Genomic DNA, 14,263 nt, shown 5'->3' on the forward strand with positions numbered 1-14,263 from the left:
ACAATGAACGTGCGCTGACTGCCTCCAACGAAGATGCCTAGAAAGTAACAGCAGGCAGTTGCACCCACTGCCAAAGTAGGGAACGTTTGGAGCAGCATACGTGCCGCATCAGTTGCTAGTGAACGGTAGTACTGTATGACGAGAGCATGCGGGAGTGCTCTTAGGAGGATGTCACAAAGCATTGCAGAAGACGATGTCCTGCTCACACCCAAGAACTACACCTCTCTAATGTTAGTACATTCTCGTAGATCTTTCGGACAGCCGTGGTGTTCGTTGGCGAATGTAGGGCTAGCAACATGCGAAAAAGTAACACGCCTCGGTTGTCGGGAGGCCCGTTTTGGATAAGGCCACATCACCTCTCAAGAAAAGTCACAGTGAAATTCGGGTGTCACAGTGAAACCATCGTAGCGGTGAATAATGTGGTCAAACTTGTCCCAAAGTGTAGTCCAGTTGCTCAGGTTCGCGGAGAAAGGTGTTATAGTGAGCTTCAGCAGCTTGGTTCCGGGTCTTTTGGAAGAGGTAGCTATAACTCGAGCAGCAGCGTCGGAAGGCGAGGTTATCATTGACGTAAAACTACTGTAGCGACTCAGAAGGTCGGTTAGCGTATGCGTCGCGCTGTCTTCGCACTCGATGACCTTCGCGTATTCCGCTTCGAAACATGCGTCATTGCGGACGCGCTTTTCGAGCTTCTCGTGGAGCTTCTTCACCTCGTCATTATTGGTCACGAGTCGCTCGTAGAGGCAGGTCAGATGGCTAAGCGTCGTCGAATGCGATGACAGAACAGCCCTTGCCTCATAGATAAGTCGGGTGCTCCAAGCTCGTCGAGCCGACCGCTTAGGTCTAAGCCTATACATGGGGAAGTAATGTCCAGGCAAGACTTCCGGGTTTCGGCAATAAAAGTGGAAAGATCACCAGCACGCACCCAAAGACTGAGGTCTGGGGCAGTGTCTAGAAGAGTGCCTTTTAAGCGTTCGCATTTGCTCAAGATTGTGACTCGAACCCGTCCTCGTTCACGAGCTCACGCTTTTTTCGCGGTCTTCATCATGCTCGTTAGTGCGGTAAGAAGAGCGGTGCTAAAGTTTTAGCATGTCTGCAGGCATAAAGGCGCACAGCGAACCGCTGCATAAAGATACATGACGAATTTGTAAAGTTTCTAGCCAGTGTATGTGCGCAGAGCTAAATGTGAAGCTCGAACAGCGGTATAAGAGTACAAGTTGAAGTCGTAAGAATACAAGTCAACGTTGTAAGGTTTCCATGCAGTGTACGGCAAATATACAAAGCTGAATTTCAAGAGCGAACAGCTTCATAAGAACACATGTTGAATTTGTGAGCTTTCTAGCAAATGTGCGTGCATTTATGCAGAGCTAAATGTGACGGACTCTGAGTTGCATAGGGAGTCATGCCGCATTTTTAAGGTTTCCCGCCAGTGTGAGTGCGCTTGTGCTGAGTTAAATTTCCCGAACTAGCAGCTGCATAAGGGTACATGTCACATTTGTATTGTTTCTCGCCAGTATGCGTGCGCTTGTGTTGAGTTAGATCTCCCGAAGTAGCAGCTGCATAAGGACAAATGTAACATTTGTGAGGTCGTTCGCCAGTGTGCACCCTCTTGTGTCGATTTAAAATGCCTGGCCAGGCAGCTGCATAAGGGTAAAGGTCACATTTGTAAGGTCGTTCGCCAGTGTTTATGCGCTTGTGTCTGTTTAAATCTCCTTGCGAGACAGTGGCATAAGGACACAGGTCACATTTGTAAGGCTTCTCGACTTTAGGATTGCGCTTGTGTTGAGTTAAATTTCCCGAACAAGCAGTTGCATAAGGGAAAATGTCACATTTGTCAGGTCTGTCGCCAGCATCGATGCGCTTGGGTTGATTTAAATCATCTGGCCAGGCAGTTGTATAAGGACACAAGTCACATTTGTAAGGCTTCTCGCCTGTATGCTTCCGCTTGTGCTTGGTTAAATCTGTCAAATTGCTAGCTGCATAAGGGCAAATGTCACATTTGTAAGCTCGTTCGCTAGTGTGCATGAGACTGTGGTCGGTTAGTTGTGATGACCGCGTAGGTTTAAGAGGTAACATGTCATATTTGCAAGATTCACGCTACTACCCGTGCCTGTTTGCTGAGTTAGAGTTTCAGACTCAGGAGAGGCAAATGGGCGCACCTTAGCTTCATATGTTCGTCCTGCTGTGTGATTTACCATACGACTCTCACTGTTGGACTTACTCGTAAACACCACTGGGGACACTGAACCTATAACTGTGTTTTCTTCCGTGTGATTCAGCATGTGTGTATTAAAATCTACTGAGATCGCCGAAGTGTACGCAGAGAATTGGCACTTGAGCCGGTCTTCTTTCCATGGAGGTCTCCTGTCGTAGAATGTACACCTTGCCATGAAAAACAACTAGGGCTAGGGGCTGTACTGGCAGTATCGGCTACTCTTCGACTCAGCCGTGTGTCAGCAGATTGGTCCTGAAGGAAACTCCTGTGATCGCAGGCAGGAACGCTGAAATCTTCTGCAAATAATATCCATCAAATCTGGATCTTAGGCAAATATTCATTCGCTTGCTTTTTGCACTCTGTCATTTGGTACACTCATAGGCATTCACAGCTATCAACGACGTCGCCTCTGCAGTGACATCGCACAAGACCAAGGCTATAAAGACCCTCCAGCCCGTCATCCTCTTCAGTGGGCAAGGAAGCAGCCATTGCAGCAGCATGGCTAACCTGCTTCTGTTCTCGCACCAAAGGCGTTCCTGTCCCTGGTGACGTGCTGTCTGTTTTCTTGGCAACCTTCCTGTGCGGGTACTCCCGGCTATCTACCTTTTGCCGAACCGGCATATCAGCGGGCTCACGCATGCGCCTACGTTGAAGGACAACCAGCTGTTATTGTGCAGGCAATAAACGACATCGCCTCTGCAGTAACATCGCACAAGACCAAGGCTATAAAGACCTTCCAGTCCATCATCCTCTTCAGTAGGCAAGGAAGCAGCCATTGCAGCAGCATGACTAACCGCTTCTGTTCTTCGCACCACAGGTGCGTAATCAACTCTCTCTTTTCGCTAAAAATGCGACATTGAATTCTTTTATCACTTCCTTGCCCAAGTGTAGTTTGTGCTGTTGCTCGCGAGTGCCTTGATTATGCTCTTTTTCTGCTATGCTGCGATGTCGAGTCTAAACCCGGTCCTAACACATGCGCTGGCTCTGGCTCCTTAGTGACGGAGCGTGAGCCCGAGCATATGAGCGAAGTGATTAACTTGCCCAAATACATTGACAAAAAAACCGACGGAACTCACGACTGGACAAGCGAAACTAAGTGCTGAAGTCAGTGCAATTAAACCAAACCAAGAAGCCTTAGGAATTAAGTTACTCGATGTATTAAACCGTCTGGAACAGGTTGCAAACACGTGCAAAACTGTGGAGGCACTAGAACTTGATTTCGCCTCAACGCAAGATACTGGTAACCAGCTAATCTTGAAACAACATGAATTACAGGCCCGTAAAGACGACCTTGAGGACCGCTCTCGCCGCAACAATTTAATCTTACGAGGTATACCCGACGAACGTGAAACCTGAGAAGAAACGGAACGCAAGGCTTCTGCCGTCTTTTCAAATACCTTTGACAATGAACTTCCCGATTCATTCATAGAGCGTGCTCACCGCATAGGCTCATGTTCAGCGGAGCGGTGTCGGCTGATAGATAGATGCCCGTTTTTGTTCATTTAAACTTCATTCTTTGATACTGGCATCGCCATTTAAACTAAAGTCTGACAATTCCGTGTAGGAAGATTTTTCGGCCGCCACCCGCAAAGCGCGCCAGCAGCTTACTAATTTCGCCAAAAGCCTGCCGCAATCACCTTAGTTACAATAGCGTCAGAACAAACTTTACGTTAATAAGAAATGCTACATGTGTGACCACATCAGCAACAACATCAAACTGATCAAGAACTTGCCAGTTGAATCATCACATGAACACTCACCTCGGCGAGCCACAGTACATGCCGAACATTCCGATAACATCCCATAGCATCACATGAGGGGGCGTGGACAATCATCTACACCACGGATATCTCTCCTACTAGCTAACGTGAGAAACATTGTTAACAAACGTGACACATTTCATTCTGTAGCTGGCACTTGTAACCCAAATGTTATTGCGCGCACCGAAACCTGACTTCATTTTTATATACGTAACACAGAAATCTTTAACGACTCATCGCGCTACGCCTTCTATCGCTGCTACCGCACATCACCTGAGGGTGGTATCAGTATCATTCACGCACAAACATTCAAACAGTATCATTCACGCACAAACTTCATGCCATCCTCGATAGCCGCTCATTAGCCGACTGCGCCTTTCTCGACCTCGCAAAGGTGTTTAAAAAGTACCCCATAAGCTACTACTCCTCAACCTAAGCAAAGTTAACCTCGATCCAAGTCTTTTTCCTGGCTTGAATATTTTCTTTGCAACCGCTCTCAGTTCGTAGCTGCATACTCACAATTATAATGACAGAGCACGCTTTACAGGTGAAGCACTACTCACCAGATTACTAAATTTGAAAGCAATGTGGATCTTTACTCAGCTGGCTATACAAATGAGGACGGAACGGAATAACAGCACTATTATTGACATATGCGTCAGCATGCAGCCTTTATCAATGGCTCAAATGAAAGTTTTTATGAAATTTCTTTTTAGCCTTGAAACAAAAAAAAAAGTTTCAAATTATCATGCCCTATTACGCAATTGCGGTCTTAAATAACATCTATGCAGATGTCTTAAAAAGGCTAAGTAAATAAACACTCAGGTATTGGGTGCCTTCCGAACATCGACATTAGGCAATTAACAACGAACAGCGTAAGTTGAAGTTTGTTTTGCCACAAACACAAAATTATAATAACAGCACGCTTTACAGGGGAAGCGCCACTCGGCTGATAATTAAATTTGAAAGCAATGTGGATTTTTATTTAGCTGGCTATACAAATGAGGACAGAACGGAATAACAGCATTATTACTGACGCATGCGTCAGCATGCGTTAGCCTTTATAAATGGCTCAAATGAGGATTTTAATAAAAACAACCGCAACAACGTTAAGACTGCGCGTTGGCTTCTGCTTCGAAATAAGCCTTTAAAACAGAAACACATTTCACATAATCGTGCCGTACTACGCAATTTCGGTTCTAAATAACAACTCTACAGCCTCCTAAAAGGCTAAGAAAAAAACACTCAGGCATTGGGTGCCTTCTGAACATTGACATTAGGCAATTACCAGCGAACAGCGTGAGTTGAGGTTTGTTTTGCCACATACTCATAGTTATAATGACAGCGCAAGCTTTACAGTTGAAGCGCTACTCGCCTGGTTTTTAAACTTGAAAGCAATGTGGATCTTTAATTAGCTGGCTATACAAATGAGGAGAGAACGGAATAACAGCATTATTACTGACGCATGCGTCAACATGCGTTATCCTTTATAAATGGCTCATGTGAGAATTTTAATAAAAACAACCGCAACAACGTTACAACTGCGCGCTGGCTTCTGCTTCGAATAAGCCTTTAAAACAGAAACACGTTTCACATAATCGTGCCGTGCTACGCAATTCTGGATTACGCCAGAGCTCTCCAGAATTTTCTACGCGTCCTAGCCAATGGCGACGCGCGGCTGGACTGGAGGAAAAGGGAGCGTTCTAACCGGCGAAGCGAAGTGTGTGCGCGCGCTAGCCTTAGCGCGTCTTAACAGACAGACGTGGCGCGCCCTATTTATTGAGGCCGCGCCGCTTGTGTAATCAGTCAGTTATTCAGCCAGTGTTTGCGACGTGTTCGCTAGTACTTCGGCTGGACTCCCGGGGATAACCCGCTGCTGGCAATCCCACGGACTTGCGAAGGAGCAGCGCTCGTCTTGTATGGCGGCCACAACTTGACTCTTGAGGCGTCGGACTGCAACAGTACCCGGTGAACGATTTGATGTTTTTTATGGGATTCTCTCGTGCTTGATCTGTGTTGTAAAGCCTCTGTGCTATTGAATCCCTCTGTAGTTGCATGCTTAGCGTTTGTATTCTGTGAACCTTTCATCTATGCATTTCAAGTGTTCTTGTGTAATCCTTTGTATCATCTCTTGCTGTGCATATATTGTGTTTTGTTTGTTACTTCTGACTCCGATCCTTACTCTGGTTTGAATCGGCCACAGCTGGGCACCAAACGGCTACCCCCTTCTGTCACTACAAGGTAGTCGAATTCCGGCTGAGCTTGCCACGCAGGTCGAGGGCATCTCCTTGGCGACCGGAACAGCTACTCCCACTCACTCTAAGGGTGTCTGGGAGTGTTCGTACCATTATAGGGCGCTTCGGTAATAATCCCTCATAATTATTCAGTTCAGTCAGTCACTCATAATTATTAACGGGTGACAATTATTATGGCGTCCGCGACAGGACATTTGGTGCACTCAAGCTCAGAGGACGGAGAACGAGTTAGAAGAGGCCAGCGCGTCGTCGCTTGGAGGCTTCCACAACGTTCGAGAAACGCCTCCTTCCCCGCTCGAGGGAACGCGTAACTTTGAACGCGTTGCCGTCACCCTCTTTCTCATCTCCCGGCGATAACGGTGGTTCATCAGTAGCTGGCTTCTGCTTCGAAATGAGCCCTGAAACAAAAAAAAACGTTCTACATAATCGTGCCCTACTAGGCAATTCCGTCTAGAAAAACATCTATACAGCTTTCTTAAAACGGCTAAGTAAGTAAACACTCAGGCATTGGGTGCCTTCTGAACATCGACATTAGGCAATTAACAACGAACACCGTAATTTGAAGTTTGTTTTGCCACATACGCGCAATTAAAATGGCAGAGCACGCTTTACAGGTGAAGCGCTACATGCCAGATTACTATATTTGAAAGCAATGTTGATCTTTATATACTGGCAATAGAAATGAGGACGAAACGGCATAACAGTATTATTACTGACGCATGCGTCAACATGCGTTACCGTTTAAAAATGGCTGAAATGAAAACTTTAATAAAAAAAAACAGCAACAACGTTAACACTGCGAGCTGGCTTCTGCTTTGAAGTAAGCCTCGAAAAAAAAAAGTTTCACATAATCGTGCCCTACTACGCAATTCCGCCTTAAATAACATCGATACAGGTGTAAATTAACGGCTAAGTAAATAATCACTCAGGCATTGGGTGCCTTCTGAACATCGACATTAGGCAATTAACAATGAACAGCATAAGTCGAAGTTTGTTTTGCCACATACTCACAATTATAATGACAGCACGCTTTACAGGTGAAGCGCTACATGCCAGATTACTATATTTGAAAGCAATGTTCATCTTTATATACTGGCAATACAAATGAGGACGAAACGGCATAACAGTATTACTGACGCATGTGTCAACATGCGTTACCGTTTATAAATGGCTGAAATGAAAACTTTAATAAAAACAAATGGCAACAACGTTCACACTGCGAGCTCGCTTCTGCTTCGAAATAAGCCTTTAAAACAGAAATACGTTTCACATAATCGTGCCGTACTACGCAATTCCGGTCCTAAATACCATCTATACTGCTGTCTTAAGAGGCTAAGAAAAAAAAAAAACACTCAGACATTGGGTGCCTTCTGACCATCGATATTAGGCAATTAACAACAAAGAGCGTAAGTTTACGTTTGTTGTGCCACATACAATTATAATGACAGAGCACGCTTTAAATATGAAGCACTACTCGCCAGATTATTAAGTTTGAAAGCAATGTGGATCTCTTCCTTCCAAATTTTGGCAGCAGCAGCGGCGGATCGCGGACGCCTTCACAGTGTGCTCTTGGATTTTTGCAGTTGCGCAAACTGGACCCGGCGCCCTCCTGCTGCGCAAGATACCACCGGTTTTCATCGCTTCAGAGGCCCGACCATCTAATCGCTGCTGGCGATCATGACAGCTTCCACGTGTTGCGTCATCATCTCTCGGCTACCGGGGCGCCACCGACAAGCTTAAAAGAAGAAACGGCTGCGGATTCCTCCTTCATTTGGCAGCAGCAGCGGCGGATCGCGGACGCCTTCACAGTGTGCTCTTGGATTTTTGCAGTTGCGCAAACTGGACCCGGCGCCCTCCTGCTGCGCAAGATACCACCGGTTTTCATCGCTTCAGAGGCCCGACCGTCTAATCGCTGCTGGCGATCATGACAGCTTCCACGTGTTGCGTCATCATCTCTCGGCTACCGGGGCGCCACCGACAAGCTTAAAAGAAGAAACGGCGGCGGATTCCTCCTTCATTTGGCAGCAGCAGCGGCGGATCGCGGACGCCTTCACAGTGTGCTCTTGGATTTTTGCAGTTGCGCAAACTGGACCCGGCGCCCTCCTGCTGCGCAAGATACCACCGGTTTTCATCGCTTCAGAGGCCCGACCATCTAATCGCTGCTGGCGATCATGACAGCTTCCACGTGTTGCGTCATCATCTCTCGGCTACCGGGGCGCCACCGACAAGCTTAAAAGAAGAAACGGCTGCGGATTCCTCCTTCATTTGGCAGCAGCAGCGGCGGATCGCGGACGCCTTCACAGTGTGCTCTTAGATTTTTGCAGGTTGGTGACTGCCGCCTTGCGCTTATCAAAATATTTTCCTCTGGCATGTACCTCGCTGCTGCTGCTGCCCCCCCCCCTTTTTTGCAATTTCTTGTTTGTTGCGATTTGATGCCCTTTTTTTTACTTTTTAGCCCATGTTAGGTTGCTATTTTTGTGCATAATAACCCATAGGTTGCTTTAGTTGCTATTCAAATTGTTGAACATCCGTTACCATGGATTGCAAAAAGTGTGAAGAATCTATAGAAGCTGACTGCCGGTCAATAACATGTAGTGAATGTTCGGGAGAGTACCACCTGGGTTCTTGTTCTGGTGTGTCAGACTCTACATATAAATCTAAAGGAGATGACTATAGGAAGTCCTGGAAATGCGTAACATGCCGCAAAGGCAAGACAAGTGCACCCAATTCTAATGACTCTGATAATTGTACTGTCACAGCGCTTCTGCTTGACATGAACAGAAAACTCAATGAGCTCCTTCCTCTGAAAACCACTGTTAATGATATGGAGGCTCTGATAAAGCACATGTCCGCCCAGTACGATACGGTACTCGCAACCATAGCGGAGCACACTGGCGAAATTAAGACTCTGAACAAAAGAATTTCAAAGCTCGAACAAGTTGGAAGTAACGCTGAACTGAAGAGACTGTCTGCTGCAGTAAATGACCTTGAATACAATAGTCGAAAGCTGAACATCGAAATTCACGGGATGGCGAAACAGGAGAAGGAATGCCTCATGGCTAGAGTAAACGACCTAGCCAAAAAACTAGACCTTGAACCTCTTAACGAGCAGAATGTCTCTGCCGTTCACCGTCTTCCTTCACAAAAAGATAAGACTCCCGGTGTGATTGTTCGCTTCACGCAACAATCGACACGAGACAAATGGCTTGAGAAAAGGAAGGCTGTATCAGCGGTCGACAAGGACATGTTTATATCTGAGAACCTAACCACGCAAAATAGGTTGCTGCTCAAGACTACAAAGGAATGGGCACTTCAAAACAATTTCCGGTTTGTGTGGCATCGCCATGGAAAAATTTTGGTCAGGAAAGAAGAACATGCAGATGTTCACGTGATCAAGGCTAAGACCGATCTCGAAAAATTGGTAGACTGATACCCACGTGCTATGCGTAGGTTGTGCAGATTTGGGCATGGCTTCTGCAGACTCGTTATCGCCTTCTGACTTCTTTTATTTTGTTGGGCCAGAACATAAAAAATCTACTCGATGCATTCATTTAAACTGCCAATCAGTACGAAACAAACATGACATGCTCGACCTTTTTTTCAGCAGCTTATCATTTCAGTTTGACTTTATCATGCTGTCCGAAACATGGTATGATCAGCACTCAGCTGTTTGGCAGCTCCCTGGTTATCAGTGTTTTACTAGAAGTCGAGAAACGTCGCGAGGAGGCGGCGTCAGTTTGCTTGTTCGTGAAAGCATAAATGTAGAACCCATTAACGAATTTTGTTGCACTACTGCTGACTATGAAGTTCTATCAGTTGTGTGTGCTCGAACTATTTATTCTGTTTTTTACCGGCCACCAAGTGGAAACCTAGACACATTTTTTCGGTTTCTTGAACGGTTCCTTTTGTATAGGTGTGAATTCAGTTATGAAGTTGTGTTGGGTGGCGATTTCAATATCAATATGATGGTCGACAGCCCGTCAAAACGCAGTTTTGAGGCAGTTATACAGACACATGGTTGTTTCAATGTCATAACAACACCTACCAGAACTACTAGTAATACGTCCACATGTATCGATCTGTTCAACACAAGTGCTGCATTAGGTAGGATTAAATCGGGAGTTTTTTCGTGTGGTCTTAGTGATCACATGCCCATATTTTTATGTCTAAACCGCAAAAGCTATCGATCAACCACTAATGACACTTTCAAACAAGTAATTACGCAGAACGGGCTGGACAGTTTCCGCGACGAAATGGAAAGCACAGACTGGACGGATGTCTATGCTGTACAAAATCCCGATATTGCTTATGAAATTTTCCTTAAAATCTTCTCCACTTGTTATCATAGACACTTCCCCTGTAGTATTAAGCGAAAGAGACCTTCCAGGATTCGCAAGCCATGGATTACAATGCAACTATTTGAAAAAATAAAAACTAAACACAGGCTATACGATAAATTTATCAAATCACGTAATCCAGATGACTGGACTGAGTTCAAACGCTTTCGCAATCGCCTCACAAACGAACTGCGCAGCGCTAAAACCAACTATCATACCGACCTGTTTAAGTCATGTGAAGGTGACAGTCAGAAGACTTGGAAACAACTTAATGTCTTACGGAACCATACGCCGAGTTCCCAACTACCTGTGCAGATTGTTAAAAATGGTGTACAGATAAGCGATGAGTCACTGCCTGACTCCTTTAATGAATTTTTAACCAGCACTAATGACATTCCCGTATGTATGACCGCCTGCGATTTCATACCAACAAGCATTCCGGATACTATATTTATGCACCCAACCAATGAATCCGAATTAACCTGTCTCTTCTCTGAACTTAGCAATAGTCGTAGTCTGGACGTAGACAGCCTGCAGATAATGCCAATTAAGTATATACTAGATATCATTGCTCCAGTGTTGACATATGTTTACAACTTATGCCTAAATGCCGGAATCTTCCCGCAGAAAATGCAAGTCGCTAAAGTAATCCCGTTATTCAAGCGTGGTGACAGGACCCTAATAACAAATTATAGGCCCATATCAATTCTGCCAGTTTTTTCAAAAGGTCTCGAAAAGATAATATTTAAACGTTTCTCTGCATTTCTTGAGGATAATTGCCTCTTAACTCACTGCCAGTACGCGTTCCGCAAACACCTGTCTACTCAGCTTGCCCTCTTGGAACAAAAAGAATTTATCCTTAGGAACATTGAACATCGTCTACTTACACTCGGTGTACTAATAGATTTTACAAAAGCTTTTGACTGCATTAATCATGAACTTCTACTTAAAAAGTTAACTTACTATGGTATACGTGGCGTTGCTCATGAAATAATTAGGTCATATCTGGGCTCTAGAGCTCAATATACACATGTCAGTAACATATCCTCTCAAATAAAAAACATAAGAATAGGAGTGCCGCAGGGTAGTATACTTGGACCCCTCCTCTTCAATATTTATGTTAATGATATTGTTAATATTGATCATGACACCAAATACATCATCTATGCTGATGATACCACACTCCTGTTTTGTTCTCATGATACCTCAGACTTAATAAGAATTGCTAATAAAGCACTAGAAAAACTACATGTATGGTCGATCAAAAACGGTCTCATAATAAATGCAACTAAAACAAAAGCCATATTATTCCAAGCCAAGAACAGAAATGCTACACTACCTGCAGACATCACACTTAATATGGATAAAATTGAACTAGTGAATTCAGTAAAAAGCTTAGGAATTTTTTTCGACCATGACATGTCATGGAACAGCCATTCATCATCACTTGTAAGTAAACTATCCCAGGTAGTTGGACTAATTTTTTCCCTTAGGTATCTTCCCCGTAATGTAAAATTGCTTATATATAAATCTCTCTTTATGAGTCACCTTAATTACTGCTGTCTTGTCTGGGGTACCACGTCTGCCACAAATGTAGGTCGGTTATTTGTCCTTCAGAAAAAATTTCTGCGCGCGATATGCAATGTGAACTGGGATTTCCCAAGTGAACCTTTGTTCCAAGAGCTTAACATATTGAAAGTGCATAATTTATACAACTACATGTTAGTACACGCATACATTAAAGAATGCAAATTGAATAAGTTTGCCATCCGTTCAACAGCCAATCTTAAACAAAATCTACTTCACTACCAAACGCGATGTCCGGAATACTGGTATGTAACACACACGCGAACTAATTACGGTAAGCAAATGACTGCTCACACCCTACCTGCCTTACTCAATGCACTAATCTCGGAAAATATTGATGTTTTACATGTTTCATTATCTACTGTACACAATTATTTTTGCCACTAATATTGAGTGTGTATTTATATTGTCAACCATTGGGTTAGTCATTGTAAATCAGCACTATATATGTTCCTTGCCAATTGTACTTCTTTTGTGACTGAGTGAGATTATTTTCATGCTGCTGTATTTTTTATTTTCTATTTTTTATTTTCTTTTTTTTTTTACTTTTTTACTAACCTATGTAGCTTTGCAGATTCATCTTTTTTGTTTGTTATTTTTGTTTCTTTCTTCATGCTTGTGCTTTATTGTATTGAAAGCATTGCCATTCCGCACGGCTGCTGCTGCCAACGAACGGGTTTTAGGACCTGTCAAGCTGTTTCCGCAGCTTTTTTCCTCGAACCTGTCCGTTTACAACTGTACTTTGCAAACGGAAAATAAAGCACTTACTTACTTACTTACTTAAATTAACTCGCTGCCAGCTGCTGGAACAGAGCTGCCTGTATCCTGTTCGGCATATCCACCGATTGCAGCCGTGGCGAGGTCAGCAGACACACAGACGCTGCTACCCTGGAGCAAATGCGCATGCGTGCCGTATTACGCACAATCCCGGCATGCACCTTTAAGCCGGTCTCGCGGGTCCTGTGGACACGTCGTCAAATCGACGCGATGCCTGGTGTTGCGCCATACCAGCCAGTCTCTTCTCGGTACCCTATTTGGCGCCGTTTGCATCTGCCTTACAGAAAGAGGCGCCACCTCCACGAACTCCTGGTCGCTGTTTTCGACTGGACCCCGACTTGCAGACACTGAAGTCCACGTGACATGCCAGCCATCCTGCGGAGACTCTCAAGCTGCCGTCAGCGCACTGCAGAAGTCTGAAGAGGCAGCGTCGGTGCTATCTCTAATGGAAGGTCCTGCCTCAAGTGCAAGTTCATGAAGGCATCTCCATAGCATTTAGTTACAGAATCGTGGGTCAATTTAATGTTTAGGGGATATGGGAAACGATGTCCCATCATAGCTTTTATATTCGGCTTCCCCCCGCGATATTTACTCTATCACGAGCTAGTGTTAACAAACGTTAACATTAACTATCGAGAGATGGCGCCAGTGTCGCCGCATTAAAGCCTAAGCGCCACTCCTGGCCTTGTATTGCGCACGCAGTGGTGTCATGGCTATTCGGCCTGGGGTACTCGACGCGAGCGGACGCATCTTTGCTCCACTCCACAGTCAACGCCGAATCGAAGGATTCGCGGTACTTCCCGCCGGCTCCCCTGTCCGGGCTCGGAGCTTGTCCCTTGCTCTAGCGTGGGCGAATATTCGCCCGTAACCTTGCTGGCTAGTCGGACGACCTAGATCCATTAGAGTGTTTTATTGCTAGCTGGCCTTGTTACTCTAGCAATAAATGCCTGTTATCGGTACGTGTTCTTTTCCTCGCAAGAGCACGGCCCAGAGCGATCTGCGTGTACTCGACAGCGCACGCGATCACACTGCATAAATAAGAGCTCAAGGAGTGGGGTACGTGCCAGGTTACCTTCGCTCTCCCTCTCTCTCTCCCGCTGTCGCAGACTACCGCCAACTACCTTATTTTGGCACCAGGTGCTGGTGCAATGCGAGGAATCACACGTGATATATCATGAAGCCTGAAGGAAGCTTCCGGGGATCTGAGTCCCCAAAGCTTCCGGCCATTCACTGATGATCTTTGCGCGGACTAAGTCCTTGCGCGGCGTGACCAAGAGCGCCGTGACCCTGAATAACGGAAGCACATATAAAGTCGTTTCGATGCATCACTGCATC

General features: G+C 45.2%; 1 protein-coding gene across 1 annotated transcript in view; it reads left to right on the plus strand.

Annotated features, from left to right (window-relative positions):
- The window catches only part of LOC146172609 (uncharacterized), a 94,897-nt gene extending 81,491 nt beyond the window's left edge, over window positions 1-13,406 (plus strand). Inside the window, exon 12 of the mRNA XM_084585816.1 lies at window positions 13,273-13,406. Within this exon, the coding sequence (XP_084441942.1) occupies window positions 13,273-13,406 (134 nt within the window). The remainder of the gene's footprint in view (window positions 1-13,272) is intronic.
- The last annotated feature ends 857 nt before the right edge of the window (window positions 13,407-14,263 follow it).

The sequence above is a fragment of the Amblyomma maculatum genome, unplaced genomic scaffold, assembly GCF_055883805.1.
Source record: "Amblyomma maculatum isolate TAMU_Amacu unplaced genomic scaffold, ASM5588380v1 scaffold_13, whole genome shotgun sequence".
NCBI classification, from domain to species: Eukaryota; Metazoa; Arthropoda; class Arachnida; order Ixodida; family Ixodidae; genus Amblyomma; species Amblyomma maculatum.